A 24,314-nucleotide genomic window follows, 5' to 3' on the forward strand; every position below is an offset into this window, starting at 1 on the left:
AACCTGTCTCTCCTCTCAACAACCTCTCTCCTATTATCCCTACCTGTCTCTCTCTCCTATTATCCCTACCTGTCTCTCTCTCTCTCTCTCTCTCTCTCTCTCTCTCTCTCTCTCTCTCTCTCTCCTATTATCCCTACCTGTCTCTCTCTCTCCTATTATCCCTACCTGTCTCTCTCTCTCCTATTATCCCTACCTCTCTCTCTCTCTCCTATTATCCCTACCTCTCTCTCTCTCTCCTATTATCCCTACCTGTCTCTCTCTCTCCTATTATCCCTACCGGTCTCTCTCTCTCTCTCTCTCTTCTATTATCCCTACCTGTCTCTCTCTCTCTCCCTCTTCTATTATCCCTACCTGTCTCTCTCTCCTTTATTTTAGTAAGGACATCCCATTGAGACCAAGGCCTCTTTTTCAAGGGAGTCCTGCATGAACACAATTTATAAAATATACAACATACAACACTCCAGGCAATTTCTCTCTCCTCCCTATCTTGTTCTCTTCCCCCTCTCTCTCTCCTCCCTATCTTGTTCTCTTCCCCCTTTCTCTCTTCCCTCCCCCTTTTCCCATCTCTTCCCCCTCTCTCTCTTCCCCCTCTCTCTCTCTTCCCTCCCCCTCTCTCTCTCTTCCCCCTCTCTCTCTCTTCCCTCCCCCTTTTCCCATCCCTTCCCCTCTCTCTCTCTTCCCCCTCTCTCTCTCTTCCTCCCCCTCTCTCTCTCCCCCCTCTCTCTTCCCCCTCTCTCTCTCTCCCCCCTTTTCCCATCCCTCTCTCTTTCTTCCCTCCCCCTTTTCCCATCCCTTCCCCCTTTCTCTCTTCCCTCCCCCTTTTCTCTCTCTTCCCCCCCTCTCTCTCTTCCCCCCCTCTCTCTCTTCCCCCTCTCTCTCTTCCCCCTCTCTCTCTTCCCCTCTCTCTTCTCTCCCCCCTCTCTCTCTCCCCCTCTCTCTCTCTTCCCTCCCCCCTTTTCCCATCCCTTCCTTCTCTTTCTTCCCTCCCCCTTTCCCATCCCTTCCCCCTCTCTCTCTCTTTCTTCCCTCCCCCTTTCCCATCCCTTCCCTCTCTCTCTCTCCTCCCCCTCTCTCTCTCTCCTCCCCTCTCTCTCTCTCCTCCCCTCTCTCTCTCCTCCCCTCTCTCTCTCCTCCCCCTCTACTCTCTCCTCCCCCTCTCTCTCCTCCCCCTCTACTCTCCAGAGAACGTTAGAGCTATAACGGTAAACTATAAATCTACTCGTTAGGAGCTATTTATGTTTTATTTGGTTTTTCACAGGTTTCAATAAAATATTGAGCTGGAAGATGGTTTTAGCTGTAAGGAAACACATAAAAATGTAACACTGGCTGTAAGGAAACACACACAGATTTAACACTGGCTGTATGGAAACGCACAAAGATTTAACACTGGCTGTATGGAAACGCACAAAGATTTAACACTGGCTGTAAGGAAACACAAAGATTTTACACTGGCTGTAAGGAAACACACACAGATTTAACACTGGCTGTAAGGAAACACACACAGATTTAACACTGGCTGTAAGGAAACACACACAGATTTAACACTGGCTGTAAGGAAACACAAAGATTTTACACTGGCTGTAAGGAAACACACACAGATTTAACACTGGCTGTTAGGAAACACACAAAGATTTAACACTGGCTGTAAGGAAACACACACAGATTTAACACTGGCTGTATGGAAACGCACAAAGATTTAACACTGGCTGTTAGGAAACACACACAGATTTAACACTGGCTGTAAGGAAACACACACAGATTTAACACTGGCTGTTAGGAAACACACACAGATTTAACACTGGCTGTTAGGAAACACACAAAGATTTAACACTGGCTGTTAGGAAACCCATATATAAAGATGTAACACTTACAGCCAGCCTGGAAACAGTTGCTTTCTGAGTTGCAGTGTCAGAACAAGGTTATTCAAATCAGAGCCTGAATGTCCAAAGTAAAGCTAACTTTATGTCCTACTTGATAATGAATTGCACCCACCTGGTGTCCCCGGTCTAAATCTGTCCCCGATTTAGAGTGGAAGAATGAAAATCAGTAGTGGAACTGACTACAACTACTTCAGTTTAACTGACTACTACTACTGTTACTACTACTACTATTACTACTACTACTGCTATTACTATTACTATTACTACTATTACTACTACTACTATTGTTACTATTGCTACTATTACTATTACTGCTGCTGCTACTATTACTGCTGCTTTACATTTTAGTCATTTAGCAGACGCTCTTATCCAGAGCGACTTACAGTAGTGAATGCATACATTTCAAATTATTATTTTTTTTCCTGTGCTGGCCCCCCGTGGGAATCGAACCCACAACACTGGCGTTGCAAACACCATGCTCTACCAACTGAGCTACAGAGAAGGCCAATAGAGAGGGAAGCTGGTGTTGATAGCTCCTCCTTTAGTGGCCTAGTGTGGGTTGGGGTATTACTGATCTAATCACACACACTAGGGGATTACCTCAAGCAAGGAAGAGCGGGAGGAAGGAAGTTTCCTTTTTTTCCCTTACACCCCCCCCCCCCCCCTTCATCTCCCTCCCTCCTTGTCTGGCATTATGCTGCCTTCTACTGTTTGGAAATGGAACTACAGACACACACACATATGCATTCAGTACCAGTCAAAAGCTTTAGAACACCGACTAATTCAAGTGTTTTTTTGTTGTTGTTTTTTTACTGTTTTCTACATTGTAGAATAATAGTGAAGACATCGAAACTCTGAAATAACACATATGGAATCATGTAGTATCCAAAAAATTGTTAAACAAATCAAAATATATTTTAGATTTTTCAAAGTAGCCACCCTTTGCCTTGATGACAGCTTTGCACACTCTTGGCATTCTCTCAACCAGCATCCTATGAAATTCCCACATATGCTGAGCACTTGTCGGCTGCTTTTCCTTCACTCTGCGGAACTCATCCCAAACCATCTCAATTGGGTTGAGGTCGGGTGATTGTGGAGGACAGGTCATCTGATGCAGCACTCCATCACTCTCCTTCTTGTTCAAATAGCCCTTACACAGCCTGGAGGTGTGTTGGGTCATTTTCCTGTTGAATAACAAATTATAGTCCCACTAAGCTCAAACCAGATGGGATGGCATATTACTGCAGAATGCTGTGGTAGCCATGCTGGTTAAGTGTGCCTTGACTTCTAAATAAATCACACCTCCTCCTCCATGCTTCATGGTGGGAACCACACATGCGGAGATCATCTGTTCACCTAATCTGCGTTTCACAAAAACATGGCGGTTGGAACCAAAAATCTTACATTTGGACTCCTCAGACCAAAGGACAGATTTCCACCTAATGTCCATTGCTCGTGTTTCTTGGCCCAAGCAAGTCTCTTCTTATTATTGGTGTCCTTTAGTAGTGGTTACTCTGCAGTAATTTGACCATGAAGGTCTGATTCACACAGTCTCCTCTGAACAGTTGATGTTGAGATGTGTCTGTTACTTGAACTCTGTGAAGCATTTATTTGTGCTGCGATCTGAGGTGCAGTTAACGAACTTATCCTCTGCAGCAGAGGTAACTCTGGGCCATTTTTTCCTGTGGCGTTCCTCATGAGAGCCAGTTTCATCACAGCGTTTGATGGTTTTTGCGACTGCACTTGAAGAAACTTTCAAAGTTCTTGAAATGTTCATGAATGAATGACCTTTAGGTCTTAAAGTATTGATGGACTGTCATTTCTCTTTGCTTATTTGAGCTGTTCTTGCCATAATATGGACTTGGTCTTTTACCAAATAGGGTTATCTTCTGTATACCACCCCTACCTTGTCACAACACAACTGATTGGCTCAAACACATTAAGAAGGAAATAAATTCCACAAACTAACTTTTAACAAGGGCCACCTGTGACTTGAAATGCATTCCAGGTGACTACCTCATGAAGCTGGTTGAGAGAATGCCAAGTGTGTGCAAAGCTGTCATCAAGGCAAAGGGTGGCTACTTTGAAGAATCTCAAATATAAAATATATTTTGATTTGTTTAACACTTTTTTTGGTTACTTCATGATTCCATAATGTGTTATTTCAGAGTTTTGATGTCTTCACTATTATTCTACAATGTAAAAAATAACTAAATAACCCTTGAATGACAACAGTCCATTTTGGGCTCCCGAGTGGCGCAGCGGTCTAAGATGCATCTCAATACTAGAGGCTCCTGGTTCGTATCCAGGCTGTATCACATCCGGCCGTGATCGGGAGTCCCATAGGGCGGGGCACAATCGGCCCAGCGTCGTCTGTTGTTCGTCCGTCATTGTAAATAAGAATTTGTTTTTAACTGACTTTCTTTTTAAAGAATGAGAAGGTGTGTCCAAACTTTTGACTGGTCAGAAATAGTATGGTGTGTCATACTATTTCTGTCCACACAGCATCAGATACATGGGCTACGTATATTAAGACAGAGGGGCGCTGTTTCGCTCACTCGGATGCTTTCTCCGGTGAGAGCGTTTCAGCCATGCTAATTGAAGGAAAGTTGGCAGGTGCACAATGCACTGTTCGGATGCTGGAATTATTTTGTGCACAAACCTGTGAAGTAAACCTACTTTTTGAATAGGCAGTGCGTCCAATAGGTTTAAAGGAACTTGAAATCAATTTGCCCCCCAAAAAAAGATATATTTACTCCGTTTCTGTACAGAAAATACATCGTAAATCATTTAAAATACTTCACCAGAGAGCATGACTTATCCACAGTGGATCGTTAGCTTCTTTTTTTAAGAAATAGTTGTGGGCTGTTTCTGATGCCTATTGGTAAAGGCCGCGATTAGCGCCGAAGGCAACAGGCCTAGTTGATGATTTTGGCTGTCAGTGTAAAGCATCTTAGATATATTGTGAAGATAATGTGTCTGGAGTATCGTTTTAAAATGCTGAGACATGAGGAGGAAGAGGAGGAGTCAGGATATAGGCATGTCTCTCTTCACGTTGGCCTGTCTCCCACACATTCATTGTGTGAATGTTCTTTTTTGAATGTTATATTTTTATCAATTACACAATGTCACAATGCTACATAGGTCTCAATTACCTCGTGCCCCTGCACATTGACTCAGTTTATTGTTTCTATATCTTTCTCTCTGTATTGTTGGGAAGGATCCGTAACTAAGCATTTCACTGTTAGTCTACACCTGTTGTTTACCAAGCATGTGACAAATACAATTTGATTTGACGTAGGAAGTCCCGTGACAAAATGAACTTTCCCCCTTATAGAAATCAAATGCCCATCCAACGGATTAGTTCTGGCACCTTCCCCGCCTCACACGCAAACACACAGAAAAAAAAACACCTATTTCCTGGAAAGTTATACAATTATATAAACGCTCTCTCCTCCCCTCTTTAAAACCCTGTCCCCTATCTTTCCTTCCCTCACCCCCTTTGCCCTCCTCTCTCTCTCTCTCTCTCTCTCTCTCTCTGTCTCTCTCTCCCCATTTCTCTTGCTCTGTCTCTTGCTCTCCATTTCTCTTGCTCTCTCTCCCTCTCCTCCCCCCTCTCGCTCTTCCTCCCTCTAACTCTCCCCCCCTCTCTCTCGCTCTCCATTTCTCTTGCTCTCTCTCTCTCTCTCTCCACTCTTTCTCTCCTCCCCCCTCTCTCGCTCTTCCTCCCTCTAACTCTCTCCTCCCCCCTCTCGCTCTTCCTCCCTCTAACTCTCTCCCCCCCTCTCTCTCTCTCTCTCCCCGTTTCTCTTGCTCTGTCTCTCGCTCTCCATTTCTCTTGCTCTCTCTCCCTCTCCTCTCCCCCCTCTCTCGCTCTTCCTCCCTCTAACTCTCTCTCTGTCCTCCCCTCTCTCTCTCTCCTCCCCCCTCTCTCTCTCTCTCTCTGTCTCTGTAGATACTGAAGGAGTTAAAGGATGAGGAATGGGACATGGGGAACATCGTCTACACGCTGACCAATAGGAGGAAGGGTGAAGCATGCATCTGCTATGCTGAGAGCCACGACCAGGTACTATTGGCCGGGGATGTAGTCAATAGGGCTGAGAGCCACGACCAGGTACTATTGGCCGGGGATGTAGTCAATAGGGCTGAGAGCCACGACCAGGTACTATTGGCCAGGGATGTAGTCAATAGGGCTGAGAGCCACGACCAGGTACTATTGGCCAGGATGTAGTCAATAGGGCTGAGAGCCACGACCAGGTACTATTGGCCGGGGATGTAGTCAATAGGGCTGAGAGCCACGACCAGGTACTATTGGCCGGGGATGTAGTCAATAGGGCTGAGAGCCACGACCAGGTACTATTGGCCGGGGATGTAGTCAATAGGGCTGAGAGCCACGACCAGGTACTATTGGCCGGGGATGTAGTCAATAGGGCTGAGAGCCACGACCAGGTACTATTGGCCGGGGATGTAGTCAATAGGGCTGAGAGCCACGACCAGGTACTATTGGCCGGGATGTAGTCAATAGGGCTGAGAGCCACGACCAGGTACTATTGGCCAGGGATGTAATCAGTAGGGCTGAGAGCCACGACCAGGTACTATTGGCCAGGGATGTAATCAATAGGTCACGATCAAGGTCACCTTGATAAACATTTATTTTGTTTTTAGACTGCCGGCTATTGAGAGTGTACTCACAGGAGCAAAGCAGGAAGTAAATAAATGTTCTTCAATTCAACTGACAATACCCCAACAAAAATCTATTCCATTGTGTTGAGCCTCATCAGTTAGCATCATTTGAATAAACATTCTACATTACAACACTTTCATCGTATTGTTAAAGAGTCCAGCAGAAACAGACTCGACTGCATGAATGCCCCGGTCGTCCCGTCTTCAGTCAGCTGTTCCTTCCACAAACACCAAAGAAAATATGTTATTTTATTACCATTTTAATGACAAGTTCTATACAAATTAAATGTTATTACTATTAATAATACCCCGGCGGGACTAGGCCCCCCCTGGCGGTGGGTAGAGGGACTAGGCCCCCCCTGGCGGTGGGTAGAGGGACTAGGCCCCCCCTGGCGGTGGGTAGAGGGACTAGCCCCCCCTGGCGGTGGGTAGAGGGACTAGGCCCCCCTGGCGGTGGGTAGAGGGACTAGGCCCCCCCTGGCGGTGGGTAGAGGGACTAGGCCCCCCCCTGGCGGTGGGTAGAGGGACTAGGCCCCCCCCTGGCGGTGGGTAGAGGGACTAGGCCCCCCCTGGCGGTGGGTAGAGGGACTAGGCCCCCCCTGGCGGTGGGTAGAGGGACTAGGCCCCCCCTGGCGGTGGGTAGAGGGACTAGGCCCCCCCTGGCGGTGGGTAGAGGGACTAGGCCCCCCCTGGCGGTGGGTAGAGGGACTAGGCCCCCCTGGCGGTGGGTAGAGGGACTAGGCCCCCCCTGGCGGTGGGTAGAGGGACTAGGCCCCCCCTGGCGGTGGGTAGAGGGACTAGGCCCCCCTGGCGGTGGGTAGAGGGACTAGGCCCCCCCTGGCGGTGGGTAGAGGGGACTAGGCCCCCCTGGCGGTGGGTAGAGGGACTAGGCCCCCCTGGCGGTGGGTAGAGGGACTAGGCCCCCCCTGGCGGTGGGTAGAGGGACTAGGCCCCCCCTGGCGGTGGGTAGAGGGGACTAGGCCCCCCTGGCGGTGGGTAGAGGGACTAGGCCCCCCCCTGGCGGTGGGTAGAGGGACTAGGCCCCCCTGGCGGTGGGTAGAGGGACTCAGGCCCCCCTGGCGGTGGGTAGAGGGGACTAGGCCCCCCCTGGCGGTGGGTAGAGGGGACTAGGCCCCCCCGGCGGTGGGTAGAGGGACTAGGCCCCCCTGGCGGTGGGTAGAGGGACTAGGCCCCCCCTGGCGGTGGGTAGAGGGACTAGGCCCCCCCTGGCGGTGGGTAGAGGGACTAGGCCCCCCCTGGCGGTGGGTAGAGGGACTAGGCCCCCCCCTGGCGGTGGGTAGAGGGACTAGGCCCCCCCCTGGCGGTGGGTAGAGGGACTAGGCCCCCCCTGGCGGTGGGTAGAGGGACTAGGCCCCCCCTGGCGGTGGGTGGAGGGACTACGCCCCCCCTGGCGGTGGGTAGAGGGACTAGTAAAAGTAACTCTCTGTGTCCATGTTGCCAGGCTCTGGTAGGTGATAAGTCCCTGGCGTTCTGGCTGATGGATAAAGAGATGTACACCAACATGAGTTCCCTGATCGCCATGACTCCCGTCATCGACCGAGGCATCCAGCTACATAAGATGATCCGCCTCCTCACACACGCTCTGGGGGGAGAGGGCTACCTCAACTTCATGGGTGAGTTGGGGGGGAGAGGGCTACCTCAACTTCATGGGTGAGTTAGAGAGGGCTACCTCAACTTCATGGGTGAGTTGGGGGAGAGGGCTACCTCAACTTCATGGGTGAGTTAGGGGGAGAGGGCTACTTCAACTTCATGGGTGAGTTGGGGGAGAGAGGGCTACCTCAACTTCATGGGTGAGTTGGGGGAGAGAGGGCTACCTCAACTTCATGGGTGAGTTAGAGAGGGCTACCTCAACTTCATGGGTGAGTTAGAGAGGGCTACCTCAACTTCATGGGTGAGTTAGAGAGGGCTACCTCAACTTCATGGGTGAGTTAGAGAGGGCTACCTCAACTTCATGGGTGAGTTAGAGAGGGCTACCTCAACTTCATGGGTGAGTTAGAGAGGGCTACCTCAACTTCATGGGTGAGGTAGGGGGGAGAGGGCTACCTCAACTTCATGGGTGAGTTAGAGGGGAGAGGGCTACCTCAACTTCATGGGTGAGGTAGGGGGGAGAGGGCTACCTCAACATTATGGGTGAGTTGGGGAGGAGAGGGCTACCTCAACTTTATGGGTGAGTTGGGGAGGAGAGGGCTACCTCAACTTTATGGGTGAGTTAGGGGGAGAGGGCTACCTCAACTTCATGGGTGAGTTGGGGGAGAGGGCTACCTCAACTTCATGGGTGAGTTAGGGGGGAGAGGGCTACCTCAACTTCATGGGTGAGTTAGAGAGGGCTACCTCAACTTCATGGGTGAGTTAGAGAGGGCTACCTCAACTTCATGGGTGAGTTAGGGGGAGAGGGCTACTTCAACTTCATGGGTGAGTTGGGGGAGAGAGGGCTACCTCAACTTCATGGGTGAGTTGGGGGAGAGAGGGCTACCTCAACTTCGTGGGTGAGTTAGAGAGGGCTACCTCAACTTCATGGGTGAGTTAGGGGAGAGGGCTACTTCAACTTCATGGGTGAGTTGGGGAGAGAGGGCTACCTCAACTTCATGGGTGAGTTGGGGGAGAGAGGGCTACCTCAACTTCGTGGGTGAGTTAGAGAGGGCTACCTCAACTTCATGGGTGAGTTAGAGAGGGCTACCTCAACTTCATGGGTGAGTTGGGGGAGAGGGCTACCTCAACTTCATGGGTGAGTTATAGAGGGCTACCTCAACTTCATGGGTGAGTTATAGAGGGCTACCTCAACTTCATGGGTGAGTTATAGAGGGCTACCTCAACTTCATGGGTGAGTTAGAGAGGGCTACCTCAACTTCATGGGTGAGGTAGGGGGGAGAGGGCTACCTCAACTTCATGGGTGAGGTAGGGGGGAGAGGGCTACCTCAACTTTATGGGTGAGTTGGGGGGAGAGGGCTACCTCAACTTCATGGGTGAGTTAGGGGGGAGAGGGCTACCTCAACTTCATGGGTGAGTTAGAGAGGGCTACCTCAACTTTATGGGTGAGTTAGGGGGAGAGGGCTACCTCAACTTCATGGGTGAGTTGGGGGAGAGAGGGCTACCTCAACTTCATGGGTGAGTTGGGGGAGAGAGGGCTACCTCAACTTCATGGGTGAGTTGGGGGAGAGGGCTACCTCAACTTCATGGGTGAGTTAGGGGGGAGAGGGCTACCTCAACTTCATGGGTGAGTTAGAGAGGGCTACCTCAACTTCATGGGTGAGTTAGAGAGAGCTACCTCAACTTCATGGGTGAGTTGAGGGAGAGGGCTACCTCAACTTCATGGGTGAGTTAGGGGGAGAGGGCTACCTCAGCTTCATGGGTGAGTTAGGGGGAGAGGGCTACCTCAACTTCATGGGTGAGTTAGAGAGGGCTACTTCAACTTCATGGGTGAGTTAGAGAGGGCTACCTCAACTTCATGGGTGAGTTAGAGAGGGCTACCTCAACTTCATGGGTGAGGTAGGGGGAGAGGGCTACCTCAACTTCATGGGTGAGGTAGGGGGGAGAGGGCTACCTCAACTTCATGGGTGAGGTAGGGGGGAGAGGGCTACCTCAACTTCATGGGTGAGGTAGGGGGGAGAGGGCTACCTCAACTTCATGGGTGAGTTAGGGGGGAGAGGGCTACCTCAACTTCATGGGTGAGTTAGAGAGGGCTACCTCAACTTTATGGGTGAGTTAGGGGAGAGGGCTACCTCAACTTCATGGGTGAGTTGGGGGAGAGGGCTACCTCAACTTCATGGGTGAGTTAGGGGGAGAGGGCTACCTCAACTTCATGGGTGGGGAGAGGGCTACCTCAACTTTATTGGTGAGTTAGGGGGAGAGGGCTACTTCAACTTCATGGGTGAGTTGGGGGGAGAGAGGGCTACCTGATCTTCATGGGTGAGTTAGGGGAGAGAGGGCTACCTCAACTTAATGGTTGAGTTCGGGGGAGAGAGGGCTACCTCAACTTCATGGGTGAGTTGGGGGAGAGAGGGCTACCTCAACTTCATGGGTGAGTTGGGGGAGAGGGCTACCTCAACTTCATGGGTGAGTTGGGGGAGAGGGCTACCTCAACTTCATGGGTGAGTTAGGGGGGAGAGGGCTACCTCAACTTCATGGGTGGGGAGAGGGCTACCTCAACTTTATTGGTGAGTTAGGGGGAGAGGGCTACCTCAACTTCATGGGTGAGTTGGGGGGAGAGAGGGCTACCTCAACTTCATGGGTGAGTTAGGTGGAGAGAGGGCTACCTCAACTTCATGGGTGAGTTAGAGAGGGCTACCTCAACTTCATGGGTGAGTTGGGGGAGAGGGCTACCTCAACTTCATGGGTGAGTTGGGGGGAGAGGGCTACCTCAACTTCATGGGTGAGTTAGAGAGGGCTACCTCAACTTCATGGGTGAGTTGGGGGAGAGGGCTACCTCAACTTCATGGGTGAGTTAGGGGAGAGGGCTACTTCAACTTCATGGGTGAGTTGGGGAGAGAGGGCTACCTCAACTTCATGGGTGAGTTGGGGGAGAGAGGGCTACCTCAACTTCATGGGTGAGTTGGGGGAGAGAGGGCTACCTCAACTTCATGGGTGAGTTAGAGAGGGCTACCTCAACTTCATGGGTGAGTTAGAGAGGGCTACCTCAACTTCATGGGTGAGTTAGAGAGGGCTACCTCAACTTCATGGGTGAGTTAGAGAGGGCTACCTCAACTTCATGGGTGAGTTAGAGAGGGCTACCTCAACTTCATGGGTGAGTTAGAGAGGGCTACCTCAACTTCATGGGTGAGTTAGAGAGGGCTACCTCAACTTCATGGGTGAGTTAGAGAGGGCTACCTCAACTTCATGGGTGAGGTAGGGGGGAGAGGGCTACCTCAACATTATGGGTGAGTTGGGGAGGAGAGGGCTACCTCAACTTCATGGGTGAGTTGGGGGGGGAGAGGGCTACCTCAACTTCATGGGTGAGTTAGAGAGGGCTACCTCAACTTTATGGGTGAGTTAGGGGGAGAGGGCTACCTCAACTTTATGGGTGAGTTAGGGGGAGAGGGCTACCTCAACTTCATGGGTGAGTTGGGGAGAGGGCTACCTCAACTTCATGGGTGAGTTAGGGGGGAGAGGGCTACCTCAACTTCATGGGTGAGTTAGAGAGGGCTACCTCAACTTCATGGGTGAGTTAGGGGGAGAGGGCTACTTCAACTTCATGGGTGAGTTGGGGGAGAGAGGGCTACCTCAACTTCATGGGTGAGTTGGGGGAGAGAGGGCTACCTCAACTTCGTGGGGGAGTTAGAGAGGGCTACCTCAACTTCATGGGTGAGTTAGAGAGGGCTACCTCAACTTCATGGGTGAGTTGGGGGAGAGGGCTACCTCAACTTCATGGGTGAGTTATAGAGGGCTACCTCAACTTCATGGGTGAGTTATAGAGGGCTACCTCAACTTCATGGGTGAGTTATAGAGGGCTACCTCAACTTCATGGGTGAGTTAGAGAGGGCTACCTCAACTTCATGGGTGAGGTAGGGGGGAGAGGGCTACCTCAACTTTATGGGTGAGTTGGGGGGGAGAGGGCTACCTCAACTTCATGGGTGAGTTAGGGGGGAGAGGGCTACCTCAACTTCATGGGTGAGTTAGAGAGGGCTACCTCAACTTTATGGGTGAGTTAGGGGAGAGGGCTACCTCAACTTCATGGGTGAGTTGGGGGAGAGAGGGCTACCTCAACTTCATGGGTGAGTTGGGGGAGAGAGGGCTACCTCAACTTCATGGGTGAGTTGGGGGAGAGGGCTACCTCAACTTCATGGGTGAGTTAGGGGGGAGAGGGCTACCTCAACTTTATGGGTGGGGAGAGGGCTACCTCAACTTCATGGGTGAGTTAGAGAGAGCTACCTCAACTTCATGGGTTATGTTGAGGGAGAGGGCTACCTCAACTTCATGGGTGAGTTAGGGGGAGAGGGCTACCTCAGCTTCATGGGTGAGTTAGGGGGGGAGAGGGCTACCTCAACTTCATGGGTGAGTTAGAGAGGGCTACCTCAACTTCATGGGTGAGTTAGAGAGGGCTACTTCAACTTCATGGGTGAGTTAGAGAGGGCTACCTCAACTTCATGGGTGAGTTAGAGAGGGCTACCTCAACTTCATGGGTGAGGTAGGGGGGAGAGGGCTACCTCAACTTCATGGGTGAGGTAGGGGGGAGAGGGCTACCTCAACTTCATGGGTGAGGTAGGGGGGAGAGGGCTACCTCAACTTTATGGGTGAGTTGGGGGGGAGAGGGCTACCTCAACTTCATGGGTGAGTTAGGGGGGAGAGGGCTACCTCAACTTCATGGGTGAGTTAGGGGGGAGAGGGCTACCTCAACTTCATGGGTGAGTTAGAGAGGGCTACCTCAACTTTATGGGTGAGTTAGGGGGAGAGGGCTACCTCAACTTCATGGGTGAGTTAGGGGAGAGGGCTACCTCAACTTCATGGGTGAGTTGGGGGAGAGAGGGCTACCTCAACTTCATGGGTGAGTTGGGGGAGAGGGCTACCTCAACTTCATGGGTGAGTTAGGGGGAGAGGGCTACCTCAACTTCATGGGTGGGGAGAGGGCTACCTCAACTTTATTGGTGAGTTAGGGGAGAGGGCTACTTCAACTTCATGGGTGAGTTGGGGGGAGAGAGGGCTACCTGATCTTCATGGGTGAGTTAGGGGGAGAGAGGGCTACCTCAACTTAATGGTTGAGTTCGGGGGAGAGAGGGCTACCTCAACTTCATGGGTGAGTTGGGGGAGAGAGGGCTACCTCAACTTCATGGGTGAGTTGGGGGAGAGGGCTACCTCAACTTCATGGGTGGGGAGAGGGCTACCTCAACTTTATTGGTGAGTTAGGGGGAGAGGGCTACCTCAACTTCATGGGTGAGTTGGGGGGAGAGAGGGCTACCTCAACTTCATGGGTGAGTTAGGTGGAGAGAGGGCTACCTCAACTTCATGGGTGAGTTAGAGAGGGCTACCTCAACTTCATGGGTGAGTTGGGGGGAGAGGGCTACCTCAACTTCATGGGTGAGTTGGGGGGAGAGGGCTACCTCAACTTCATGGGTGAGTTAGAGAGGGCTACCTCTACTTCATGGGTGAGTTAGAGAGGGCTACCTCTACTTCATGGGTGAGTTGGGGGGAGAGGGCTACCTCAACTTCATGGGTGAGTTGGGGGGAGAGAGGGCTACCTCAACTTCATGGGTGAGTTAGGGGGGAGAGAGGGCTACCTCAACTTCATGGGTGAGTTAGGGGGGAGAGTGGCTACCTCAACATGGGTGAGTTGGGGGGAGAGAGAGCTAAAAAATAGAAGAAAAAAATTATCTGATCACATTATTTTTGATTCACAATTAACTTTTTTTTCTAATTTATCAAGATTTATTCAAACAGCAATGTGATATGCAAACCAGGTATTCAAAAAGTTTAGTCCCAAGTCTTCATTGCGATGTGCATTTTAGTCATCATGTACAATTTTTGTAAAGGCTTTCCAAAAAAGCCTTCCCAATTTAAATGTTGACTGGAAAGTCGGGATGATATCGTGATGATTTGTATCGATCGTGGGGCATTTGTTTTGCAAGCTCTGCCATCTCATGTAGCCTGTATTGTACAGTACAAAAACACAACGGTCTCTTGACAGGCACACAATTACATTAAAGGGCAGCTACACCTTCCAATGTATTATTTTTTTGTGTTGTTCCCAGACCTCAAAAGTGTTCTTCTGATATGGTTTAAGCATTGTTGTGGAGTTTGAACATCAATTATTAAAAAATATATATATATACATATCTATAAATAACAAAAATGTGTTTTTTTTTTTTTTGAGAGTGAAAACTTGAAAGAACTAGTAAAACTCTGAAACCTGGAAAAAAATAAAACTGTGAAAACTGAATTTACCAAATGAAGGAACAGATTTTATAGGGCCTTACAACTGTAGAATGACTGTTCAAAATCACTAACAATTGCACAAAAGTATTTTTTTTCTTCCCCCTTACAAACAATCAATGTAAATATAATATGGTCAAGATAAAATGTAATTATTTGTGTATGGAGGGTACGTCATTATAGGCTACTTGGTCAGCCCACAAATTACAGATAACATTTAAAGTTTTCTAAAACGGTACTCTGTAGTTTTCCAAAAGGGGCACTCTGTAGTTTTCCAAAGGGGTACTCTGTAGTTTTCCAAAAGGGGCACTCTGTAGTTTTCCAAAAGGGGTACTCTGTAGTTTTCCATCATCTCCCTAAGATCAATATCATCCCACTCACACACAGGAGAGATGTGGGAGGAGAGAACAGAGACCAGGAACGAGTTATATCTACAATGAAATGGAAAAAGGTTTTGTTGGTAAATCAAATACAATTACATTGAAAGAGAGCAAAGGGCAGAGGAGAGGAGATGAGAGAGGAGATGAGAAGAGGGTTCACTGAGGTCAAACAATATTAATATTAACTCTACGCCACAACCAGCCTTTTCTCTCCACCAGACTACAACATACAATACAACTGTCTTTATAAACTCTCTCTCTCTCTCCTCCAGACTACAACATACAATACAACTGTCTTTATAAACTCTCTCTCTCTCCTCCAGACTAAAACTATCTTTATAAACTCTCTCTCTCTCCTCCACACTACAACATACAATACAACTGTCTTTATAAACTCTCTCTCTCTCCTCCAGACTACAACTATCTTTATAAACTCTGTCTCTCTCCTCCAGACTACAACTGTCTTTATAAACTCTCTCTCTCTCTTCCAGACTACAACATACAATACAACTGTCTTTATAACAGGGTTCGCACAAGGAGCTTAAATGTACTTGAATATGGCACTCTGAAATTAAAATACTGGAATACATTGAAAATCTGACATTTTCTCAAGTCGGTAATTCAAAAGTACTTGAATTAAAATGAGAGGAAAACATAAAATGATCTAATATGAAAAATATTATAAAAATGTACTGGGTCTTGCAAATTAATTTCCAGGCGGACTACAGAGTTCTATTTCCTCGCTGTGGTTGCCAGGCGAGCTCGTTCATTCCACCCACACTGCCACTCAGCCAGGCATGTACAGAGCGACTGATTAGGCTCCGCCAAACATCACATCGATGGCAAAAATGGCAATTCAATCCTGCCTTTTTTTGCGTATGAAACATTTCTGGGATCATTTATTTCAGCTCATGAAACATGGGACCAACACTTTACATGTTGCGTTTAATAATATATTCAGTATACAGTATCAGTCAAGTTACTACTCAGCACATACTCATTCAAGGGTTTTTCTTTATTTTTACTATTTTCTACATTGTAGAATAATAGTGAAGACATCAAAACTATGAAATAACACATATGGAATCATGTAGTAACCAAAAAAGTATTAAACAAATCAAAATATATTTTAGACACCAGTTCTAAAAAAATTTGGCACCACTTCTATATTATGAAGGGTGGAAAGACACCACTTCCTGCTGGCACCAGTTCTACATTATAAAGGGGGGAAAGACACCACTTCCTGCTGGCACCAGTTCTACATTATGAAGGGGGGAAAGACACCACTTCCTGCTGGCACCACTTCTACATTATGAAGGGGGGAAAGACACCACTTCCTGCTGGCACCACTTCTACATTATAAAGGGGAAAAGACACCACTTCCTGCTGGCACCAGTTCTACATTATGAAGGGGGGAAAGACACCACTTCCTGCTGGCACCACTTCTACATTATGAAGGGGGAAAGACACCACTTCCTGCTGGCACCACTTCTACATTATAAAGGGGGAAAGACACCACTTCCTGCTGGCACCACTTCTACATTATGAAGGGGAAAGACACCACTTCTTGCTGGCACCAGTTCTACATTATGAAGGGGAAAAGACACCACTTCCTGCTGGCACCACTTCTACATTATGAAGGGGAAAGACACCACTTCTTGCTGGCACCAGTTCTACATTATGAAGGGGAAAAGACACCACTTCCTGCTGGCACCAGTTCTACATTATGAAGGGTGGAAAGACACCACTTCCTGCTGGCACCAGTTCTACATTATAAAGGGTGGAAAGACACCACTTCCTGCTGGCACCAGTTCTACATTATGAAGGGTGGAAAGACACCACTTCCTGCTGGCACCACTTCTACATTATGAAGGGTGGAAAGACACCACTTCCTGCTGGCACCAGTTCTACATTATAAAGGGTGGAAAGACACGACTTCCTGCTGGCACCAGTTCTACATTATGAAGGGGAAAAGACACCACTTCCTGCTGGCACCAGTTCTACATTATGAAGGGGGAAAGACACCACTTCCTGCTGGCACCAGTTCTACATTATGAAGGGGAAAAGACACCACTTCCTGCTGGCACCAGTTCGACATTATGAAGGGGGAAAGACACCACTTCCTGCTGGCACCACTTCTACATTATAAAGGGTGGAAAGACACCACTTCCTGCTGGCACCAGTTCTACATTATGAAGGGGAAAAGACACCACTTCCTGCTGGCACCAGTTCTACATTATGAAGGGGGAAAGACACCATTTCCTGCTGGCACCAGTTCTACATTATGAAGGGGGAAAGACACCACTTCCTGCTGGCACCAGTTCTACATTATGAAGGGGGAAAGACACCACTTCCTGCTGGCACCAGTTCTACATTATAAAGGGTGGAAAGACACCACTTCCTGCTGGCACCAGTTCTACATTATGAAGGGGGAAAGACACCACTTCCTGCTGGCACCAGTTCTACATTATAAAGGGTGGAAAGACACCACTTCCTGCTGGCACCAGTTCTACATTATAAAGGTTGGAAAGACACCACTTCCTGCTGGCACCAGTTCTACATTATGAAGGGGAAAGACACCACTTCCTGCTGGCACCAGTTCGACATTATGAAGGGGGAAAGACACCACTTCCTGCTGGCACCACTTCTACATTATAAAGGGTGGAAAGACACCACTTCCTGCTGGCACCAGTTCTACATTATGAAGGGGAAAAGACACCACTTCCTGCTGGCACCAGTTCTACATTATGAAGGGGGAAAGACACCACTTCCTGCTGGCACCAGTTCTACATTATAAAGGGTGGAAAGACACCACTTCCTGCTGGCACCACTTCTACATTATGATGGGGGAAAGACACCACTTCCTGCTGGCACCAGTTCTACATTATGAAGGGGGAAAGACACCACTTCCTGCTGGCACCAGTTCTACATTATAAAGGGTGGAAAGACACCACTTCCTGCTGGCACCAGTTCTACATTATAAAGGGTGGAAAGACACCACTTCCTGCTGGCACCAGTTCTACATTATGAAGGGTGGAAAGACACCACTTCCTGCTGGCACCAGTTCTACATTATGAAGGGGGAAAGACACCACTTCCTGCTGGCACCAGTTCTACATTATAAAGGGTGGAAAGACACCACTTCCTGCTGGCACCAGTTCTACATTATAAAGGGTGGAACGACACCACTTCCTGCTGGCACCAGTTCTACATTATAAAGGGTGGAAAGACACCACTTCCTGCTGGCACCAGTTCTACATTATGAAGGGGGAAAGACACCACTTCCTGCTGGCACCAGTTCTACATTATGAAGGGGGAAAGACACCACTTCCTGCTGGCACCACTTCTACATTATGAAGGGGGAAAGACACCACTTCCTGCTGGCACCACTTCTACATTATAAAGGGTGGAAAGACACCACTTCCTGCTGGCACCAGTTCTACATTATAAAGGGTGGAAAGACACCACTTCCTGCTGGCACCAGTTCTACATTATGAAGGGTGGAAAGACACCACTTCCTGCTGGCACCAGTTCTACATTATAAAGGGTGGAAAGACACCACTTCCTGCTGGCACCAGTTCGACATTATGAAGGGGAAAAGACACCACTTCCTGCTGGCACAAGTTCTACATTATGAGACTTTTTCTCTACAACAACTTCCAGAGATATTTTGTTCACCTCAATCACCGTGATATTCCGCTTTATAATTCAGCTGCTGTGCTCCCGCCGTTTTGGTGACCAGCGACACCTAAATCCCAACAGGCGACACTTAACTAAACCTGCCAGTTGGAAGCAAGACTCTCTTTTTCGTAGCTATTAAGTCGTAGATTATCTAATGCCCGTTTAAAAAAAAAAATAATAATAATTTAAGCTGTAATTGTGTAGTAATGTGACAGGGAGATTTGTGTTCACCAGTAGGTGGTGTCCCAAAACTCTGCTCCTCACTACTCAAATTACAACATCAGTACTGAGTTAAGTTACCATTCATGTATCGATATTAAAGAACTAGTGAAACAACTTATTATTGAGTTGCACTTGTACGGTACTAGTGATTTGTTTTAAAAAATCACTGATTTTATTTTGAGGTTGTGGGGTTATACTGCCATCTGGTGGCGACTAGGTGTTTTCTTTCTTCTTCTACCTTTATTTAACTCGGCAAGTCAGTTAAGAACAATGACGGCCTACCGGGGAACTGCCTTGTTCAGGAGGCAGAACGACAGATTTGTTTTTACCTTGTCAGCTCGGTGATTCGATCCAGCAACCTTTCGGTTACTGGCCCAACGCTCTAACCAGCAGGCTTCCTGCCGTCCCAATTTGTAAGGAAACTATTACAAAGAACTATTTACAAATTGATGGTCCTTCAAAATAAATATTAGCTCTTGAAAAAGTACTTGGAAGTCCTTGAATTTGACTTGAAACTGTCTGTACAAACCCTTATATAAACACAGTGGAGACCTGATGTACTCCGAGCCACCTGAAATGATGTCATTACATCCAAGGCCACTGCTATACACATCAGCCAGACATCCACCTCTTTCTCTCTCTCCCCGTCTGTCTCGCTCTCTCTCTCTCTCTCCCTGTCTGTCTCGCTCTCTCTCTCTCTCTCTCTCTCTCTCTCTCTCTCCGTCTGTCTCGCTCTCTCTCTCTCTCTCTCTCTCGCTCTCTCTCTCTCCCCGTCTGTCTCTCTCTCCCCATCTATCTCTCTGTCTCTCTCTCTCTCTCTCTCTCTCTCTCTCTCTCTCTCTCTCTCTCTCTCTCTCTTCCCATCTGTCTCTCTCACTCTCTCTCACTCTCTCTCTCACACACACACACACACACACACACACACACACACACACACACACACACACACACACACACACACACACACACACACACACACACACAGCAGTGTGGGAGTCAAAGTTTCTCTCCATTGACTTCTCTCAGGAACCACTGAGCCAATAGCATTGACTTAAACCTCCACCCACCGCTTATAGACCCATTTCCTGTCTACGTTACAGCATATATAAACCTCCACCCACCGCTTATAGACCCATTTCCTGTCTACGTTACAGCATATATAAACCTCCACCCACCGCTTATAGACCCATTTCCTGTCTACATTACAGCATATATAAACCTCCACCCACCGCTTATAGACCCATTTCCTGTCTACGTTACAGCATATATAAACCTCCACCCACCGCTTATAGACCCATTTCCTGTCTACGTTACAGCATATATAAACCTCCACCCACCGCTTATAGACCCATTTCCTGTCTACGTTACAGCATATATAAACCTCCACCCACCGCTTATAGACCCATTTCCTGTCTACGTTACAGCATATATAAACCTCCACCCACCGCTTATAGACCCATTTCCTGTCTACGTTACAGCATATATAAACCTCCACCCACCGCTTATAGACCCATTTCCTGTCTACGTTACAGCATATATAAACCTCCACCCACCGCTTATAGACCCATTTCCTGTCTAAGTTACAGCATATATAAACCTCCACCCACTGCTTATAGACCCATTTCCTGTCTACGTTACAGCATATATAAACCTCCACCCACCGCTTATAGACCCATTTCCTGTCTACGTTACAGCATATATAAACCTCCACCCACCGCTTATAGACCCATTTCCTGTCTAAGTTACAGCATATATAAACCTCCACCCACTGCTTATAGACCCATTTCCTGTCTACGTTACAGCATATATAAACCTCCACCCACCGCTTATAGACCCATTTCCTGTCTACGTTACAGCATATATAAACCTCCACCCACCGCTTATAGACCCATTTCCTGTCTAAGTTACAGCATATGGAATTGTTTTGAGAAGGTGATGCCGAGGATCATTTAACTAATTGATTTAGAATTTAAAAATTTTTAGATTTTGAAGTCTACAGACAGAAGTTGGCATATCGGTTGTACTGATTTCAGACGAGTCCCAAGACTCTCGTTTGGGGTCGTAGAGTAAAACGGAGAACACCAACGTGTTCCTGAGAGTTTCATCTTTCCGTAGAGGGGTCATTCCAAAAAAATCATGTTAAACACTATTATTGCACACAGAGTGAGTCCATGCAACTTATTATGTGACTTGTTAAGCAAATGTTTACTCCTGAACTTATTGAGGCTTGTCTTAACAAAGGAGACAATGTAGCTTTTAATTTTACATAAATTAATTTTTTATTTTTTTTATTTTAAAGATGAAATGGGGTATTGTGTATAGGCCAGTGACACAAAATGTACATTTTGATAAATTATAAATACAGGTTGTAACACAACAAAAGGCAAGGGGTGTGAATACTTTCTGTAGGCCATGTGGATGGATGGATGGATGGATGGAGGGGGGGGGGGCGGGCTCACTTTGCCGTCTCCTGAAGTCCACGATCAGCTCCTTCGTGTTGTTGACGTTGAGGGAGAGGTTGTTGTCCTGGCACCTCTCCGACAGGGCCCTCACCTCCTCCCTGTAGGCTGTCTTGTCATTGTTGGTAATCAGGCCTGCCACTGTTGTCGTCAACAAACTTGCTGATTTCGAGTTGAAGACTCGAGTTGAAGACTCGAGTTGAAGACTCGAGTTGAAGACTCGAGTTGAAGACTCGCGTGGCCAAGCAGTCATGGGTGAACAGGGAGTACAAGTAGTGGTAGTACAGGTGGACAAGTTTAATGGAAACATACCTGGTGTAATCGTCTCTTCACCTGTCTGTATGCTGAATGATGAGATGTCTTGAGTCTAGAATACCACCAGCTGATTTATCCTCACTAAGTCAGATCGAGACAAAGCTTTGGGATTCCACTCCTCCCTAATGCTCTGCCTGGTATTCTCTTCTTCTCTCTTCTTCTCTCTTCTTCTCTCTTCTTCTTCTCTCTTCTTCTCTCTTCTTCTCTCTTCTTCTCTCTTCTTCTTCTCTCTTCTTCTCTCTTCTTCTCTCTTCTTCTCTCTTCTTCTCTCTTCTTCTCTCTTCTTCTCTCTTCTTCTCTCTTCTTTTCTCTTCTTTTCTCTTCTTTTCTCTTCTTCTCTCTTTTTCTCTTTTTCTGTCTTTCACTCTTTTTGTTGTTGTAGACTTTAGTCTTCAGAGCTTTGAAGTGGGAATCAGTGGTGTTGAGTCAGAATAGGGTCTTTATTTCTCTCTATCCCTCTCTCTCTCTCTCTCTCTCTCTCTCTCTCTCTCTCTCTCTCTCTCTCTCTCTCTCTCTCTCTCTAGTAGACCCTCTTCCCCCCCCTCTCTCTCTCTAGTAGACCCTCTTCCCTCTCTCTCTCTCTAGTAGACCCTCTTCCCCCTCTCTCTCTCTCTAGTAGACCCTCTTCCCCCCTCTCTCTCTCTAGTAGACCCTCTTCCCCCTCTCTCTCTAGTAGACCCTCTTCCCCCTCTCTCTCTCTAGTAGACCCTCTTCCCCCTCTCTCTCTCTAGTAGACCCTCTTCCCCCTCTCTCTCTCTAGTAGACCCTCTTCCCTCTCTCTCTCTAGTAGACCCTCTTCCCCCCTCTCTCTCTAGTAGACCCTCTTCCCCCCTCTCTCTCTCTAGTAGACCCTCTTCCCCCCTCTCTCTCTCTCTAGTAGACCCTCTTCCCCCTCTCTCTCTCTAGTAGACCCTCTTCCCCCCCTCTCTCTCTAGTAGACCCTCTTCCCCCTCTCTCTCTCTAGTAGACCCTCTTCCCCCCTCTCTCTCTCTAGTAGACCCTCTTCCCCCCTCTCTCTCTCTAGTAGACCCTCTTCCCCCTCTCTCTCTCTAGTAGACCCTCTTCCCCCTCTCTCTCTCTAGTAGACCCTCTTCCCCCTCTCTCTCTCTAGTAGACCCTCTTCCCCCTCTCTCTCTCTCTAGTAGACCCTCTTCCCCCCCTCTCTCTCTAGTAGACCCTCTTCCCCCCCTCTCTCTCTCTAGTAGACCCTCTTCCCCCTCTCTCTCTCTCTAGTAGACCCTCTTCCCCCTCTCTCTCTCTCTAGTAGACCCTCTTCCCCCCTCTCTCTCTCTAGTAGACCCTCTTCCCCCCTCTCTCTCTCTAGTAGACCCTCTTCCCTCTCTCTCTCTCTAGTAGACCCTCTTCCCCCCCTCTCTCTCTCTAGTAGACCCTCTTCCCCCTCTCTCTCTCTCTAGTAGACCCTCTTCCCCCCCTCTCTCTCTCTAGTAGACCCTCTTCCCCCCCTCTCTCTCTCTAGTAGACCCTCTTCCCCCCCCTCTCTCTCTAGTAGACCCTCTTCCCCCTCTCTCTCTAGTAGACCCTCTTCTAGTAGACCCTCTTCCCCCCCCTCTCTCTCTAGTAGACCCTCTTCCCCCCCCTCCTCTCTCTCTAGTAGACCCTCTTCCCCCTCTCTCTCTCTAGTAGACCCTCTTCCCCCCCTCTCTCTCTCTAGTAGACCCTCTTCCCCCTCTCTCTCTCTAGTAGACCCTCTTCCCCCCCTCTCTCTCTCTAGTAGACCCTCTTCCCCCCCTCTCTCTCTCTAGTAGACCCTCTTCCCCCCTCTCTCTCTCTCTAGTAGACCCTCTTCCCCCTCTCTCTCTCTAGTAGACCCTCTTCCCCCCCTCTCTCTCTCTAGTAGACCCTCTTCCCCCCCTCTCTCTCTCTAGTAGACCCTCTTCCCCCTCTCTCTCTCTCTAGTAGACCCTCTTCCCCCCCTCTCTCTCTCTCTCTCTCTCTCTCTCTCTCTCTCTCTCTCTAGTAGACCCTCTTCCCCCCTCTCTCTCTCTAGTAGACCCTCTTCCCCCCCTCTCTCTCTAGTAGACCCTCTTCCCCCCTCTCTCTCTCTAGTAGACCCTCTTCCCCCTCTCTCTCTCTAGTAGACCCTCTTCCCCCCCTCTCTCTCTAGTAGACCCTCTTCCCCCCTCTCTCTCTCTAGTAGACCCTCTTCCCCCCTCTCTCTCTCTCTAGTAGACCCTCTTCCCCTCTCTCTCTCTCTCTAGTAGACCCTCTTCCCCCTCTCTCTCTCTCTAGTAGACCCTCTTCCCCCCTCTCTCTCTCTAGTAGACCCTCTTCCCTCTCTCTCTCTCTCTCTAGTAGACCCTCTTCCCCCCTCTCTCTCTCTCTAGTAGACCCTCTTCCCCCCCTCTCTCTCTAGTAGACCCTCTTCCCCCCCTCTCTCTCTCTAGTAGACCCTCTTCCCCCCCCTCTCTCTCTCTAGTAGACCCTCTTCCCCCCCCTCTCTCTCTCTAGTAGACCCTCTTCCCCCCCCTCTCTCTCTCTAGTAGACCCTCTTCCCCCCCCTCTCTCTCTCTCTCTCTCTCTCTCTCTCTCTCTCTCTAGTAGACCCTCTTCCCCCCCTCTCTCTCTCTAGTAGACCCTCTTCCCCCCCTCTCTCTCTAGTAGACCCTCTTCCCCCTCTCTCTCTCTCTAGTAGACCCTCTTCCCCTCTCTCTCTCTCTAGTAGACCCTCTTCCCCCCCTCTCTCTCTCTAGTAGACCCTCTTCCCCCTCTCTCTCTCTCTAGTAGACCCTCTTCCCCCTCTCTCTCTCTCTAGTAGACCCTCTTCCCCCTCTCTCTCTCTCTAGTAGACCCTCT

The 24,314-nt window shown here is 48.8% G+C and overlaps 1 protein-coding gene across 1 annotated transcript in view; it reads left to right on the top strand.

Annotated features, from left to right (window-relative positions):
* The window catches only part of gbe1a (glucan (1,4-alpha-), branching enzyme 1a), a 154,348-nt gene that overhangs the window by 100,676 nt on the left and 29,358 nt on the right, over positions 1-24,314 (top strand). The window contains exons 11-12 of the mRNA XM_014129886.2: positions 5,836-5,946; positions 8,026-8,197. Of these exons, the coding sequence (XP_013985361.2) occupies positions 5,836-5,946; positions 8,026-8,197 (283 nt within the window). The remainder of the gene's footprint in view (positions 1-5,835; positions 5,947-8,025; positions 8,198-24,314) is intronic.

Source organism: Salmo salar, chromosome ssa11 (genome assembly GCF_905237065.1).
Source record: "Salmo salar chromosome ssa11, Ssal_v3.1, whole genome shotgun sequence".
NCBI classification, from domain to species: Eukaryota; Metazoa; Chordata; class Actinopteri; order Salmoniformes; family Salmonidae; genus Salmo; species Salmo salar.